Consider the following 18,286-nt stretch of genomic DNA (forward strand, 5'->3'; position numbering starts at 1 on the left):
GAAAGCATCACTACAAACAAAGCTAGTGGAGGTGATGGAATTCCAGTTGAGCTGTTTCAAATCCTGAAAGATGATGCTGTGAAAGTGCTGCACTCAATATGCCAGCAAATGTGGAAAACTCAGCAGTGGCCACAGGACTGGAAAGGTTCGTTTTTCTTTCCATTCCCAAGTAAGGCAATGGCCAAAGAATGCTCAAACTACCGCACAATTGCACTCATCTCACATGCTAGTAAAGTAATGCTCAAAATTCTCCAAGCCAGGCTTCAGCAATACATGAACTGTGAACTCCCTGACGTTCAAGCTGGTTTTAGAAAAGGCAGAGGAACCAGAGATCAAATTGCCAACATCTGCTGGATCATCGAAAAAGCAAGAGAGTTCCAGAAAAACATCTATTTCTGCTTTATTGACTATGCCAAAGCCTTTGACTGTGTGGATCACAATAAACTGTGGAAAATTCTGAGAGAGATGGGAATCCCAGACCACCTGACCTGCCTCTTGAGAAATCTGTATGTAGGTCAGGAAGCAACAGTTAGAACTGGACATGGAAGAACAGACTGGTTCCAAATAGGAAAAGGATTGCGTCAAGGCTGTATATTGTCACCCTGCTTATTTAAGTACGTCAAGGCTGTATATTGTCACCCTGCTTATTTAAGTACATCAAGGCTGTATATTGTCACCCTGCTTATTTAACTTCTATGTAGAGTACATCATGAGAAACGCTGGACTGGAAGAAACACAAGCTGGAATCAAGATTGCCAGGAGAAATATCAATAACCTCAGATATGAAGATGACACCACCCTTATGGCAGAATGTGAAGAGGAACTAAAAAGCCTCTTGATGAAAATGAAAGAGGAGAGCGAAAAAGTTGGCCTAAAGCTCAACATTCAGAAAATGAAGATCATGGCATCCGGTCCCATCACTTCATGGGAAATAGATGGGGAAACAGTGGAAACAGTGTCAGACTTTAGTTTTTGGGGCTCCAGAATCACTGCAGATGGTGACTGCAGCCATGAAATTAAAAGACGCTTACTCCTTGGAAGAAAAGTTATGACCAACCTAGATAGCATATTCAAAAGCAGAGACATTACTTTGCTGACTAAGGTCCGTCTAGTCAAGGCTATGGTTTTTCCTGTGGTCATGTATGGATGTGAGAGTTGGACTGTGAAGAAGGCTGAGTGCCGAAGAATTGATGCTTTTGAACTGTGGTGTTGGAGAAGAGTCTTGAGAGTCCCTTGGACTGCAAGGAGATCCAACCAGTCCATTCTGAAGGAGATCAACCCTGGAATTTCTTTGGAAGGAATGATGCTAAAGCTGAAACTCCAGTACTTTGGCCACCTCATGTGAAGAGTTGACTCATTAGAAAAGACTCTGATGCTGGGAGGGATTGGGGGCAGGAGAAGTGGACGACTGAGGATGAGATGGCTGGATGGCATCACAGACTCGATGGACATGAGTCTGGATGAACTCTGGGAGATGGTGATGGACAGGGAGGCCTGGCGTGCTGTGATTCATGGGGTCGCAAAGAGTCGGACACGACTGTTCGGCTGAACTGAACTGTGTTACTTACATGTTATCATAATTTGTGTACTGCATAAAACTAAGGAGGAATATACCCACAAAGGAGTAAAATTTTGATTCTTGCTTTTCTACCCTGACAGCTGTTTTGTCAAAAGAAACATTCTACAATTTTAATGCTCTCACTTTTTCTCAAGCTGATTAAAATTTATTACCTGAACTTGAGTCATATTTTTCATAGTTTCACAATAAGAAAATCAAATTCTTGACTGTTTCAATACCTAGCCCAACTAACCTCCAAAGTAATGCAGTTAGGGACAATGTAATTCCCAAATTGTTGAGACCACCAACACTAGAGTTCTTCTGGAGAGGTAATACTGTGTAGTAATTCTGTGTCCTGGACTCTGTGATTCTTTATTTTGATGTCATACTGAAATCATATGAGCAAAATGTGGGCAAATAATTCTATACCCAACATGTTTACTAGTATACAAGGCAATAATAAGAGAATATTTGAGTAAAAATAAAAAGGAAATAAATACTTTAAGATAATTTGAAATATAAAATCAGTTAAAATAAAATGGAAAGGAAAAAAAGCTCCAAGGCTTTCACAGCATGTTAGGTCATTATAATCAGCTAAGAGACAAAAATAGATAAAATGCTAGGTGTATCAAATTAATTTGCAGATTTTAACAAGGAACTCAGTACTTGAATATTCTTGGCTAAAGAAATGCCCTTTTCTACTTGGGAATGTTAACGAGGTTACGAGGGACACAGAGAGGTAAGGCAGGAAGGCGTTATCTCACTAGCTAGCTATAGCATTAAAATAACCTGAGGGTCAATGGAATGACATTGACATGACAGCTAAATTTTCCTTTTATCCAGTTAACTTTGATCTTTAAAATCATATTTGAAATTGTGTTTTTAGGCCACTCCCAGTTTAATGAATATATAAGGTCCATAAGTGAGAAATGCATGAATAAAACATGAAATCAAAAGTTAACAATTATTCTGAATAAAAACTTGCCTAACTTTGACCCTTACTTCCTGAGAGGGGTCTGTTACTGAAGAGCTCACTGCCAGGATTTGGAAATCTAGGTAGACCTCAAAAGTCTGTCTCCAACTCTTACTACAAGTTCAATTTGGTTGCTGCAATTAGACTTACCTGAATTTAGGAAGAGGTTGTAAGGGATCACCATTATGTTCTTGAGGAAGTGCTGCTTATACTCTTTTAGGCTTTTTTAGCCATTCTTAGTTAGTTACTTTAAGATAGAAACTTTTAAAAATTATTTTGAGAATCATTTGGCATTTGGGTCTCGTAACCAAGTAGATGACTTCTATCATTTCAAAGATACTTACTGAACAACTATAGGGTGTTCAATCAGCAATGTGCTAGATACTGTGGAATATACCAGAAAGTATGATTCGTTCTTTACTCTTAAGTTTATTTCTTTGGGTAGCAGAGGTTGCTGAGAAAACCAAACAATCTTATCTATGACCCTATTGATAATAATTTGTGTTTAGGATTTCAAATCTCTCTGAGGTCTATGAATTTTCTACATTTGGCTGTGAGCTAGTTTTTCCCATGTCAGATTGACTAGATATTCAGCTCAAATAATAAATGCAGTGAATCCAATAAGAAATAATAAAAACACATTGAATTTAGAAAGTTTATTTACTCTTTTAGCTGTGCTAGTAATCAAATAGATTTTTATTGACATATTCAAATCCAAATGAGATTAATTCATCTGTAGTCAGTATAATTCAAATAAGTCACATTTTCTTTTCCAAAAAGGGACGGATGAATAAGCCATGTGATAATATTGAGCCATTCAGGGATTTTGATTTACTTGTTTTACTTTTTATTTAAGCATCTATATTCAAGAATTTTCATGTAGATTATTCATATTGCATTCATTAGATCACTTAGACTTGACTGAAAAACTGAAAATGCCATTACAATGTTGTTTTTTCTTTAAATTCCTCCCATATTGAAAAATGCATATGACAGCTGCAAAGAAATTTTAGTGGCTTCATTTATGTGATGACTTTGTGACGTTATTTGTATTAATAGGCTACTTCACTCTTTTCATTTCACATCAAAATATCTGTGAACTCAGAAACACTTAATATTGTTTATAATAGTAACTGATGTTTTCTTTAGGTGATAATTCAGGATGACAGCCCTGAAAAATTGGACCCGAAATACTTTGGAGAATTGCTTGCTGATCTAAGCCGCAAAAATATGGATCTATATCACTGTTTATTAGAACATTTGCAGAGAATTGGAGGAAGGTACTATAAACATATCATTTGCCTTTATGTTGTAAGTTTCAAAAACTTTACAATACCCTGGTATTTTTTAATAGATTTTATTTTTTAAAGCAACTTTAGGTTCACAGCAAAACTTGAGTACTTTTAATGGCGTAATAAGATAATTATATGAGCAGTTCAGTGGCTCAGTCATGTCCGACTCTTTGCGAGCCCATGGGCTGCAGCACGCCAGGCCTCCCTGTCCATCACCAACTCCCGGAGCTTGCTCAAACTCATGCCCATCAAGTCGGTGATGCCATCTAGCCATCTCATCCTCTGTCGTCCCCTTCTCCTGCTGCCTTCAGTCTTTCCCAGCATCAGGGTCTTTTCAAGTGAGTCAGTTCTTTGCATCATGTGGCTAAAGTATTGGAGTTTCAGCTTCAGCATCAGTCCTTCCAATGAACATTCAGGACTGATGTCCTTTAAGATTGACTGGTTTGATCACCTTGCAGTCCAAAGGACTCTCAAGAGTCTTCTCCACCATCACATTTCAAAAGCATCAATTTTTTGGCACTCAGCTTTATTTATATGAGCAGATATCAGGAAATACCTCATTTTAAGAGTTAATGGACTGTATGAAAATCATCGAAGAGATCATACCAGCTCTTTTAGGGTCAAAACAGAATTAAGTGGACCTTCTTTTCTAATGTTCTTTGATGTCAAATGCAATCACTTGGGCAAGGAGCTCAAAAAATGCATAGCATACTATGAAATTTTAAGATATTACACTGATGATATAAGATTCAATCCAATTGTTAACACACTACTGTTTATCTTCCATTGATGTGTGCTCAACATATGAAGACCAGAGTTTAATGTACATTTAGGATTATATATTCTTATAAATATTACATATTATTTTAAAATGATATAAATATACAAATATTTATTTATAAATTGATATTATAACATGATATTATACAATAATAGATATTTAGGTATATAAACATGAACAATTTATCAACTGTTCATGTGTAGATGAGAGCATATTATGTCATGAAATGAATTTCATGAACTATACTCCAAAAGTTGCCTTTACTACATAATCACATCATATATGTGGTCATCTGTCAGGCAAAACTTAGGAAAGCTTCATAAATTCCAAAAAACCTAAGGATAAAAGAAAGTCAGTAGAATTTTTTTCTAGTTCAGACTCCACCAACTTTAGATTCTTCTACTTCTTAGAAATCTTTAATCTCTTTATCTCATTTCTTTCTACTTATTACAACTTTTTAAATATAAATTTATTTATTTTCTAATTGGAAGCTAATTACTTTACAATATTGTTTTATTAGCTTTCTCCTCCCCAACTTTTCTTGATTTTGTATTTATGATTGCAACCATTCTCTTAACCCTCACCCTCAACTGCCTTGCTTCTTTATTATATTGTCCCCCCACTTAGCAAAATTCCAACTCTGGATAGTCTAGTTCTCTGCCTTATCTATTGTCTTCTTTTTTCCTCCATTCAATATTCATTGCCCACTACTCCTAGAATTCAAACACTACCCCATGAGGGATGTTTTATTTACCCTTGTTTCCTTGGTGCTTAGTGTGATGACTGGTTTACCGTGGCACTTAATAAATATTTGTTGAATGAATAAATGAAAGAATGCTTTCTTTATGCTTACATCCATGCAGTTGAGCACAGTTAGAGACAAGCACAGCTATTTATTTAAATTGGGGTCATTATTGGTTTCCATCTTTAGCTAAGTTCAACAAGGTTTTATGCTAATAAATATCCTTTCCCTTTATCCAATTATTTCACACATTCATTCTTTTTCATAAGGTCACTACCTTAAAAGCTTCCCCCTCGTTCTTAATAGTCTATTGCATGTTCACTGTTGAGCCAGACACTGTGCTAAGTGCTTTTTAAATATTATCTAGTTTGCACAGTAACCATAGAAAGTTTAAAATTGAATTCCCAAAGAGAATAAGTTATTAAAATCACATAGCTACTAAGTGCTTGAGATGGATTCAAACATTTTTGAGTACTCTTATACCTATAAGCCATGACTTGGCTTTTCTGCAAAGCCTTCCCTAGATACTGTTTGGTTTAGGTGTTCCTCTTCTGTGTATTAATCATGCCCTGTGAATATTTCTGTTAAAGTATCACATTGTGAAATCAACAGCAGATAGAGACATTCTTAAGTACCCTGATTGTAGATCTAGGGTTCGTATCCTGGGTTCATGTCCCAGCTTTTGTTATATACTAGATGTGTAGTATCAGGCAACTTGTTTAACCTCTCTGTACTTCAGTTTCTTCATCTGTAAAATAGGGATTATAATAATAATAATACTCATTTCATAGATTTGTTGTAAGCCATAAATGATTTATATAAGACATGTGCTTAGAAGCAACAAGAGCATCATATGAGAACTTGGAAATTGACCTACATAATCAAAAACTCTGGGGTAAGGCCAAGTAACAAGCCCTCCAGAGGCTTCTAATACATGCTCAGGTTTGAGAATCACTGACCTAAGGCTACAAAAGTGACAAAATCTGGGACTAGAACATATGGGAGAACCTTTTTACCTTAGGCAAATCACTTTTATACTAGCTATGTGTCTCTGAATTGTTAAATATATTGCAGACAATTTAAAGAAATTACCAACTTTTTGAATCATCAAATTTGAAAAGGTTGCAGGATTTAGACCAATTTTACACTGGTCAAATTTTCTCTTAGATCAGTTATGTTTGTGTGAAGGATAGGACAAGTTAACGTTTGTGTTTAGATTGTCCAATACCCATTCAGAGGTCATGGCCTTGACAAAGTTGCTACTCAATAAAGGCTTATAGAATGAGAAATAAATACATTACAAATTTATTAGTCTCACACAAATTAGAAGTAGACAAAATAACTGAGCAAGCAAGTTAAATATTTTATAATGATCTTCCAGCTAAAAGTATAATCTGGACTTTTGAAATAACTTCCTCTCATTGAAGGTTTTGATAAATATACGTGGGTGACCTAAATATGTAATTAAACATTTCAAACCATTGAATTTAATTTCTAGAGTAGCTAAAATATCAAAAAGAAAATAGAAAGTTAGTGTCTCCACATTAGTAAACACTCCAGAGTGGAGAGGATCTCATAAAATTTGGGGGCTTAAGAGTGTTTGCTTGTCAGAAGGTTGTCAGTTTCTTTCTCTTCATTCCTTCCCCTCCTTTCATCCTCTTGATCTTCTTCCTCTCCTTTCTTTGTTTTTTCCTTATTAGATTCCTCCCATCCTAGGAGATGAGATGACATACAATGAGTGCCACTTTTTTTTTTCTGCCCACTGTAATTCTAGCCACTATTATCTTGTACTGAATGGAAATGTAATACACATTGACCTTTCCACCTCCCAGCTCTGTTCTCTTTGTTTCCACTCTCTCTCTTTTTCCCACCTCTTTGGTCTCCACTTTTCTTCTCTTTCTAAATTGTAATTCAGCAATGAGTAAGCTGGAGGGTCAGGATAAAGAAAGGTTATTTTATGAAACCATATTGGTTACATTTGTAAATTTCAGTATTATTTGCTGTTGATTGTTCCTTGTTTTGTTTCCTTATTTGTAGTAAGAAGTGACTAGAGACATGTTTACTAAGTTGGCACTAGAATTATAGTTTTAAACATAAAAGGTCTGTGATAATTCCAGTTAGCATTGTGACTCATATTTTAACTTGTTTAATCTTCCATATGCATGCAGCTGCTTTAGTAACACACAAAAAAAGTAGAAGGGCTTCCCTGAGAGCTCAGATGGTAAAGAATCTGTCTATGATACAGGAGACCTGGGTTTGATTCCTGGCTTTGGGGAGACCCCCTGGAGAAGGGAATGGCTACTCACTCCAGTATTCTTGCCTTGAGAATCCCATGGACAGAGGAGCCTGACAGGCTACACCCCATGGGGTAGCAAAGAGTCGGACATGACTGAGAGATTAACACAACACAACAACAACAACAAAGTAGAAGATATTTCATTTTTTTCACTAGGGACTCCCCACAATTTCTATTTTGGCCACCCAGGAAATACCACATACATATACATAGACAGTTTTGTATATGTACAATACACACATAGGCAGTCATGCCTTGGGAAATGAAGTCTTCAGGTCTCATTCTCCACATTAGCTTAGGTATTTTTATAAATGCATGCAAGAGGCTTTGCACAGTGAGGGATCCACTTACCTTTGTAAGTAATACTCATAAACACTTACATAGAAGGTAAAAGTAGGAGCTAACATTACTAGCTTATATGTCTAAAATACTTTTCTATTGTACTTGACAATATGGCAGTTGTATATCAATGATTTCCTAAGATTGTTTTACTTTAAAATATTTTGTTTTGCTGTCAGAACGTGTATACTTGTTTTTTGTTTGTTTGTTTGAGAAGTATGTTCACCATATGTATTTTGGGTCCAACATTTCCACTAAGGGCAGAAGGAACAAGTAGGCAAGAATAAGGTCTTGTCTGTTGCCATTGACAATGTTAGAACTGTATCCATCCCAGCGTTCACCATTTCCCCAAGAAGCCAGTACTAGACTGGTATAACCACTAATAATCATCTTGCAGCATTTGTCTACCTCACATGGTTCCACAAAGGGCCTTCCAATACTCATGGACAAACCCTCATTTTGATTCCGGAAATTCTATTATCTCACTAAAATTTTGGTCATGTTGCTTAAGGCTATGTCCCTATATAAGCATTTGAATATCCTTTAAGCTTTGTCACTGATATACATATATATATATATATATATATATATATATATATATATATACACACACACACACACACTGTAGTATAGATTGAATGAGGTAGTCTTGCAAGTTTTGGTTTTGCTTAAAATGGTATGAATAGCTTAAAGAGACTGTAGGGAAAAGCTGAAATCAACATTGAAAGGGAGCAATACAAGGAGAAAAAGAGTTGGAAATAGAGAATGACTATTATTGTTATTGTTCACTCAGATGTTATTTGTTGCCAAACACGGAAGACTTCTACATCTAGTCACAAATAGACTTGTTTAATGCATAGTACTAACTAATTCTGCATATTCTATTGGTTTGATGTTGTTTATATTTAATAGATCATCTAATTCCATGAAAGTTATCTTTATTTTTGTCAAGTGCCATTTTAGTTAGTTTAAAATTTTTCATTTGGATTATAAATTTCATTTGAATATATTATGACATATCAAAAAGTAAGATAAAATATTTATAACTAACATTTATATATGATCAATGTATATATTTTCCTAAGATTGTCTGTTTTTTATTAATTCTTGCAGCAAACAGGACTTTGAGTCTATAGATGAGGTAAGTGCCAAGAGTTGAAAATCAAATATAGTTGATAACAAAGCAGATTCTGATATTTGCACTAAAAATATTGTTTTAATTTGGTATCCTTATTAGACTGGACACACAGGTTAGTGAAAGATACAACGATCCTTTTGCCTTTGAAATGATATAATCATTTATATCTTTGTAATGGCTGTAAAGGTGATAATTGTTTAAAAAAAATGATTCACACACACAAAAAATGTTTTATCAGCTATCACCTTATGATTTAATTTGTCTTTCCTTATGAGAACATTTAAAAATTCATTGACTACATACTCTCTGTTTTAGAAAATTGAAATCTACAGTAACTAAATTTTAATTTTAGTAAAAACCTAAAGCTTTTTAATGAAAAATTTAAGTCGCTGGCTGCTGCTGCTGCTGCTAAGTCGCTTCAGTCATGTCCAGCTCTGTGCGACACCCCCATAGATGGCAGCTCACCAGGCTCCCCCGACCCTGGGATTCTCCAGGCAAGAACACTGGAGTGGGTTGCCATTTCCTTCTCCAATGCATGAAAGTGAAAAGTGAAAGTGAAGTCGCTCAGTCGTGTCCGACTCCTCGCGACCCCATGGACTGCAGCCTACCAGGCTCCTCCGTCCATGGGATTTTCCAGGCAAGAGTACTGGAGTGGGGTGCCATCACCTTCTCCGACTATTGGCTACTCTTGCCAAATAGCCAGAGAATTGAAGTAAATTTTTTCAAGTATCAATTCTATTATATACACACATCTTGTTAATAATTACGTTTAATGGAATAAGTCATCAAATAGAGAAAGAACTGATTTCAATGTAATGAAAAGCACAATGGTTTCTTTTGTGTTAATTTTCATCCTTATTTCCAGGATTGATAAACTGCATTCGTTACAATAATTCAGTAGCCCTAAATTGCTTTTATGAAGTACTGACTTCAATTTAGCTTTTCACTTAAAATTTGTTGAAGCTTCTTAATGTTGTTACGGCAACATCATAACCTTTCAAAAGATTATGCAAAATTCATGCAATTTGCAAATTCTCAATAAACCTTTGTTTTTATTTCCCCAAATTTTTATTATTTAAAAAAATCCACCTCTAGTATGTTATAACACCCAACAAAACTTCTAGTTGTTGAAAGATACACTGGAATAAAGTGTTAATGGGATTTAAGTGACCACACTTTTGTTTTTAAGTTACTCTTTTAAAAAATAGAAATGGAACATCTGATTGATTGCCCCAAACTTTCCTCTAAAATCCCTGGAATGCAGAGTTCTTTCCATGGTGTATGTAGTACCATCAATTTTTTACAAGTAAGAACTGACAAGGCTACTAAAGTTTGTAGGAACTATTGCCTAAAAAGTGAAATAATCTTTTGATGTCTCTAAAAATAAGCCCCTCTCTATGAAAGTCTGTGGATTGCTGATCCTATGATTAAAACACTAATGTGTATCTGTTAAAGGATAAGTCTCTCTTTTCTTACAGTCAGAAGACATTGAATCATTGATTCCAAAAGGATTGTCAGAATTTACAAAACAGCAAATTCGCTATATTCTGCAGGTGAGATGGTGTGAAGAGTGCCTGTGAATTCACAACTAAAAAACCCCTAGCCTAGGATGTTTCCTTTAATTAATAACAGAAAGATTTAAATAAAAATCCTGTTTTACAAGAGTTAATTACATTTTTATTAAACAAGGGCTGAATTATAGTTTGGTCAGACTATCAAAGACTAGTATTGAATGACTAACATTCAGGAAATTGTTATCGAAATATTATCCCCCCCCCAAAAAAAAAGAAATATTATTCCCAAAGAATGCCCTTATTCTCTCCTCGCTACTGTAGCACAACCTGACTCTAACTTACAGACTTCACCCTCCTCTTCTCCATTATACTTTCTATACCTCCCTACCCTACTCTTGGCAGATGGAAAGGTCATTGAATTGATTTTCCTGAATTGTGGAAAGTTAGAGACCACTGCAGCAATAAATTCCCCTACATTTAAAGCAAGAAACAGACCGATATAGATCAAAATAGGTGCTAAAGAATAGAGCTAAAAAGAAGAGTGTATGTGTTTACAAGAAAAGATTCTAAAGATAATCTAGTTTTGTGTAGTCAGGCAAATTTCTAAGTTTGATATTTCATCTCAAGCCTTTATTGATCATTCACATATCAGACCTGGCATCTTATCTGTGCAACTTAAGTGAAATATAAGTGTGTATTATAAACAGACAGTGGTATAGGGAACACTTATGCTCTGCAGAATCTGAATCTTGGCTATATCCTTGATATTATTTCTGGTGGCACGAGGTCCATCCAAAGTGTAATGAAGGCCTGTTTCCTTGAAAAGCTGAGAATGTTTGCATCTAAGTTCCTGAGAGACATTAGTCTGTAGTTTTCTTTGTATTCTCTTTGATTTTAGTGTCAGGATAATTTAGCTTCATGAAATGAATTGGGAAATGTCTCTTCTATTTTCTGGAAGAAACTGTATAAGGAGTGGTTTTAATCTTTCTTGAAACATTTTGTAAAATCCTTCAGTGAAATATCTGGGCATGGATGGCATGGATGTATATTTTTTTAGTTTAAAAAATTCTAAATTCAATTCCTTAATAGTTATAGATCTATTCAAATGATCTGTTTCATATTGGATGAGTTGTGATAGCCCGTTTTTCTCAAGGAGGTAGTCCATTTCATCTAAATTGTCAAATTTTTATGTGTATAATTATTCATAGTATTTCCTGACTATCCTTTTCACATCTTCAGGGTCTGTTTTCCTCTCCTCTATTTAATTTCTGACACTAGTGATTTGTGTCTTCTGTTTTTGTTGTTAGTTTTGTTGGAGGTTTATCAATTTCATTGATTTTTTTCAAAGACCTATATTTTAGTTTTATTGATCTCTGTTTTTTCCTTTTACATTTCCATTGAATTTTTTTTTGCTCTTATCTATATTATTTCTTTCCTTTGCTTGCTTTTGTTTATTTTGCTTTTCTTTGTCTAGTTTCCTGATATGGAAATTTAGATGATTGATTTCACATCTTTTCTATTTTCTAATGTAAGCATTTAGTGCTATAAATATCTTTGCAGCATAGCTTTAGTGTGTCCCACAAGTTATGATATGTATTTTCATTTTCATTAAATTTTATGTATTTTTATCTCCCTTTGATATCTGTTTTGAATGGTGGGTTATTAATGTTTAGAAGTGTATTGTTTAGTTTCCAAGTGTGTAGAGATTTTCCTATTGTCATTCTGTTATTCATTTCTAGCTTGATTCCACAATGGTCAGAAAATATACTTGATATGAGATCAATTTTCTTGAAATGGTTAAGTTTAGTTTTATGTCAAGAATATGGTCTATTTTGGGTATATGTTCCATGAAAACATGAAAGGAACATGTATCTGTTGTTGGATAAAGTATTCTGTAAATGCTGATTACATCCTTTGGTTGATGATATTGTTGAATTGTTATATACTCTTGCTCATTTTCTGCTAAGTAGTTCTATCAGTTGCTGAGAAAGGAGTGTAAAAGTGTTTAGTTGCAGCTGTGGATTTGTCGGTTTCTCCTTTCAGTTCTGTTAGTTTTTGTCTGATACGTTTTGCAGCTCGGTTATCTGGTGCATAGACATTTAGGATTGCTATGTCTTCTTGGTGGATTGACTCTTATTCTGTAATGTCTCTCTGTGTCCCTGGTAATTTTCTTTGCTCTAAAGTCATTTTTATCTAATGTCAATATAGCCCTCCTGCTTTCTTTTAAGGCTTGCATGATATATCTTTTCCTTTCATTATATATATTTTAATTTTCATTATCTTTGAAATGAGTTTCTTGTAGAAAACACATAGTTAGGTTATGTTTTTTTCTTATCACTCTGTCAAGTCAATCTCTGTCTTTTAACTGGTGTATTTAGATCAAGTTGTAATTATTGGTATGTTAGGGCTAGACCTGCCATTGTGTTTTCTGTTCGTTCTGTCTTTTGATTCTTTGTTTTCTTTGTCTTGCTTTCACATAGATTACCTAAGTATATTTTAGAATTCCTTTTTGATTTATCTCTAGTGCTTTTAAATGTGTCGTTTTGTATAAATTTTTTAGTGGTCACTATATTATATATCCATAACTTATCCCCATGTATTAGTGTCAATATTTTATTGGTATCAGTTAACTACAGAACATTTTTCTTCTTTCATCTTTCTTTTAGCCTCCGTATTTATGACTTTTAAAATATTTCTTTTAAGTACATTGAAAGCCATGTCAAAAAACATTATAATTTTTATGGCTTGAATCATCTATTTTAATTTAGAAAATGCAAAAAGAGAAGGAAAACCTACTGTATTTGCCCATATTTTTGCTTACTGTGTTACTTCTTCCTTCTTGATGGTCCAAGTGATTGAAAGTCACTCAGTCGTGTCTGACTCTTTGCAACCCCATGGAATGTAGCCTGCTGGGTTCCTCAGTCCATGGAATTCTCCAGGCCAGAATACTGGAGTGGGTAGCTGATCCCTTCTCCAGGGAATCTTTCCAACCCAAGGATCGAACCCAGGTCTCCCACATTGTAGGTGGATTCTTTGCCATCTGAGCCACCAGAGTCCAAATTCCCTCTATCTTTTCCTTTCTCTTCAGAAAACTTCCTTCAATCATTCTTTTAGTGTAGGTCTGCTAGTGAAAAATTATTTTTCATTTCATCTAATCTGTGATTCCCCCCTCATTCCTAAAGGTTTTTTTTTTTCCCCATTGGATACAGAATTTGTAGTTGGCAGGTCTCTTGTTTCACCACTTAAAAAATATTCTGGCTTCTATGGTTTCTCATAAGAAATTGATTGTCATTGGAATTGCTATTCCCAATAGTTAAGGTTTCTTTTGCTGCTTTTAAGATTTTTAAATTTATCTTCAGTTTTAAAAAGTTTGGCTGATATGTCCAGGCATGGATTTCTTTGGATTTATCATACTTGAGATTTTCTCAACTTCTTGAATGTGTATGTTTGGTTTTGTGCTAATTTGGAAGCATTTTCAGCCATTATTTTTTCATATACTTTTTCAGCTCCACCTTCTTTCTTTTCCCCTTCTAGGATTCTGATGACATAAATGTTTGATATATGTTATACTCCCATTGGACACTGAGGCCCTGTTCGATCTTCTAATCTATTCTCTCTCTGATGTTCAGAATTAAGTATTTTTTGTTGTTCTATCTTCAAGTTCACTTATTCTTTGCTCTGTCCTTTCCATTATGCTTTTTAGTCCATCCATTGGGCTTTTTTTTTCTTAACTTATTACCGTTTTAGGTTCTAAAATTTCCATTTAGTTACTCTTAATTTGTTTTCTCAGATTTTCTGTTGTGTTGCTGAGACTTTCTATTTTTTGTTATAAATCTTTGCAAATTCTTATTGAAACATTTTTAAGATGGCTATTTTAAAATACTTGTCAGATAATTCTAACATTTTTGGTATCTTGATGTTGGCATGTATTAACTCTTTCTTTTTTTATCAAGTTGAGATTTTTCTGTTCTAAGAATAAGTGATTTTTTTTATTGACACCTGGATATTTTGAGTATTATGTTATGAGTTTTTATTTTGCTCAAATCTTCTTTTGTAGCAGGCTTCCTCTGATACTGAGAAACAGAGGAAGTGGGGCAAAAGCTTATTACTGCCAGGTGGGAATGAAAGTCCAGGTTCACTACTCTGCTTCTGTTGACACTGGTTGGGGGAGTATCTCACTGTTCTTCCTGGGAAGGGGTAAGGAATTGTAGGTCCTTACTGATAACACCCTGGTTTCGATGGGAAAGAGTGTTGTAGTAATGTTCCTCTCTTGGCCTCTACAAACACTGTAAGGTGAGTAGCTTCACTTCTGTTAGACAATGATGAAAGTCTTGACTCTTCACTGAAAGTGAAAGTGAAGTCACTCAGTCCTGTCCGACTCTTTGTGACCCCATGGACTGTAGCCTATCAGGCTCCTCCACCCATGGAATTTTCCAGGCAAGAGTGCTGGAGTGTGGATTGCCATTTCCTTCTCCAGGGGATCTTCCCAACCCAGGAATCGAACCCAGGTCTCCCTCATTGCAGGCAGACGCTTTACCATCTGAGCCACCAAGAATTCACTAACTCCAATTAAGTGACTAAGCAGGGAGATTGAGAGATAGTCTAATTTCCCTTCTTGGCTTTTGATGCTTTGAGTAGAGTAGAATATTGTTGCATTTTTTTCTGTGATGTTTGGCTGGAGTAGAGTGGTTATCTAAATGCTATCTGCCTTGCTAGGCTGCCCTTTTTATGGTCCTTTGGCTAGAGAGAGCAGGCTTTCCTAGGGACTTTTATTGTCCATATCTCTGGTGTTTCTGGGTTACTGATTTCCCCAACATCACTCTGATAAATGAAGCAAAAAGAAAGCCTAGGAAATCACTTCTGTATTTTTCCTTACCTCCCAATGTTCTAAACCAGACTTCAATCTTTTTTTCGCCTTTCAGAGTCTTTTTATGTATGTTTTATACATAAATTCCAAGGCTTTCAGTTATATTTAGCAAGAAGAATAGAGAAAAGTATTTCTGCTCCATCTCTTCAGAAACAGAAGTTGCTTGTTTTAAAATCATTTTTCTTTGAAGAACTGAGTTTAACCTAGTGAAAGGATTGTTCTCCCTCTTTAAAATTTGAAATATTTTTATACTTGAAGCTTAAACTTAATTTGTATTATATTGTTCTCAACTCAGCCAAAATCAATGCATTTGGCAGCACACTTAGGGAGATGCAATTTATTATTTGAAGATTGACTGTCTCATCTTTTCTAATCTTTAGAGAAAAAAAGTAAATTTGAGAATATGCTGATATATTTCTATCATGAAAAAGGTGATACTTCATCATAGGAAAAAAGAGACCCTTTTCAAATAACATAGCTATGATCTCTTCAGGAATATTCCTTGGATTACTTATGCATGTTATTGACCAAATGCCCTGCATCACTATTCTAATATTGCCCTATTAAAAATGAAGTTGTGAATAAGTTTGCTTGTAGAGCAGAAAAATTAGGTTACTGTTACTTACATTGCCTGTTTTAAATGCTACTAAAAATAAATCATCAATCGTTTTCTTCCCCCAGATGAGGGATATGTCTGATAAATCTCTTCGACTAGTGCTGTCCACATTCAGCAACATACGGGAAGAGCTTGGACATCTTCAGAATGACTTGACAGTAACATTTATTTTGATTTTTCTTTCCAAAGATTTTCTAGTTCTTAGCTTCCTAACATATAAATCAAGGCATTCAGTCTGCCTTTTAAAAATTTAATACAATAATATTGTGCTCACCCAGATATAGTTATTTTCTTGCAACAGTTAATTGGGGTTGGAGGAGAGAAGTAAGGAGCTGTCCAGTGTGAAAATGAAAGAAACGTGGGTGCACACTTATTATTTAGTTTACCACTAAGGTAATTTAATGCTTAAAGCCAGGGAGTAGTTTGTAAAATTAGAATAATCTGACTCATTGATTGGGAACTTCCCCTTTTCTGTAATAATAAAGCATACTTTGCATTTTTTTGAATGTTTGAAAATTTCTATCTTTAAGAACTAACATTTTCTGATTTCTATTTTAATTGATGTTCTTCATGACATCAGCTAGATACATTCAGAAGACTTTCCATACAGTAAATTACTCCTTGAGGACTTTGGAGTGGGTTTTTTGTTTCTGGGTTCTGATGAATACATTCAGACTCTTAATTTGAAAATTCAAAACCTACTGGGATTAACAAGGAGTCTTTGTGGATGTAAGAAAAAATGTTAAATAATTCAGAAGGTTCTGCTTCATTGCACTTAGGATTCATCAGTTCATCAAAATGTCTATCAATGCAGGTTTTAAAGTTTCAGTCGTTTTGTATCCCATATTTTGATTAACTTTTAGAATTCTGTTTTATTAAACAACTGCAAATGAAATAAGTGCTTATTTAAACATTTCAATGAAAACAGACCTTTGTATTGTGTAACTGTTGACTAGTTTCTGTAATTCTGAGTTATAACAATTTTGGTTCTAGTCACTGGAAAATGAAAAGATAAGGCTTGAGAAAGACTTGGCATTCAAAGAAAGTCAAATAAAAGAGTATGAAGAACTCTTGGCATCAGTAAGAGCTGATAATCGCCAACAGCAGGTAAATTGACATTTTCATTGATAATAATTTAGATTGATAGTTTTTCATATGCACAGTTAGCACATTGGAGTTATGAGATACAATCCAGACAATTAAAATATGATGAAATAATTTGTTCATATTATTGAGAATTGAGAGGCCTTGGGTATTTCCAGTTACTGAAGCCCTCTCAGAAAAATACATGGGTATATATATATATATATATCTTAAGTATTTTAGGGATGAGGTATAAACAATTAACAATTTTCTATGTTGTTAGGTGACAAAAATTGTATAAATATTGAATATCTAAGTTCACTCACTCATTTGGTCTAGTGTGTTCCTAAAAAGGTTTTTGTAGATCTTAATATGTTTGTGCAATGAGTAATTGAATGAATGAACTCTAAAAGTTTTCTACAGATATCTGAGCAGAGATGATTCTTTGCAAATCATAATAAATCTCTGAGGCTGATCCATTCCTAAAATTGGCTCCTGTGACAATCCCAAATTTGGGTTGAGTTTCTAGTTGTTACATAATCAGGCATAGGGTTGTTTTGGTGCCTACCGTAAGGTAGGTTATCATATTGCCAAGGAGTAGCAAGAGTTTGCTAAATTGGTACACTGAAAATTCATCTAATCTCAATTCCTTCTCACTCAAGAAGGTAAGTGAGAGTAATAACTTTCATAGCTGACTTAACTTACCATTTAAGGATAAATATATAAGCAAACTGGCATGGAAAAATACTTGCTTTGTTTCATTGAATTAATCAACTAAAAGCACTCTCTCTGAAAAAGTGAAATCCATTTGTCTTATTTATTATGTATTCTTTACAGCAAGGATGTCAAGACTCAACCTCAAAATGCCAAGCATTGGAAGAAGACAATCTCTCTCTTCAGCATACGCTCTCAGACATAGAATATAGACTAAAAGAATTGGAATACTGTAAGCGTAATTTAGAGCAAGAGAATAAAAATCTTAGAATGCAGGTATTCAAATTTTGTTTTAAGCATGTGCTATTGCCTTAATTATACCATTGGTTATATATACATCTATGTGCTGTGCTAAGTTGCTACAGTTGTGTCT

General features: G+C 34.6%; 1 protein-coding gene across 1 annotated transcript in view; it reads left to right on the forward strand.

Annotated features, from left to right (window-relative positions):
- Positions 1 to 18,286, forward strand: part of POF1B (POF1B actin binding protein) — a 101,443-nt gene that overhangs the window by 69,106 nt on the left and 14,051 nt on the right. The window contains exons 7-12 of the mRNA XM_040265623.1: positions 3,681 to 3,811; positions 9,095 to 9,122; positions 10,598 to 10,672; positions 16,182 to 16,274; positions 17,110 to 17,223; positions 18,037 to 18,189. Coding sequence (XP_040121557.1) covers positions 3,681 to 3,811; positions 9,095 to 9,122; positions 10,598 to 10,672; positions 16,182 to 16,274; positions 17,110 to 17,223; positions 18,037 to 18,189 — 594 coding nt within the window. The remainder of the gene's footprint in view (positions 1 to 3,680; positions 3,812 to 9,094; positions 9,123 to 10,597; positions 10,673 to 16,181; positions 16,275 to 17,109; positions 17,224 to 18,036; positions 18,190 to 18,286) is intronic.

Source organism: Oryx dammah, unplaced genomic scaffold (assembly GCF_014754425.2).
Source record: "Oryx dammah isolate SB20612 unplaced genomic scaffold, SCBI_Odam_1.1 HiC_scaffold_23, whole genome shotgun sequence".
NCBI lineage: Eukaryota > Metazoa > Chordata > Mammalia > Artiodactyla > Bovidae > Oryx > Oryx dammah.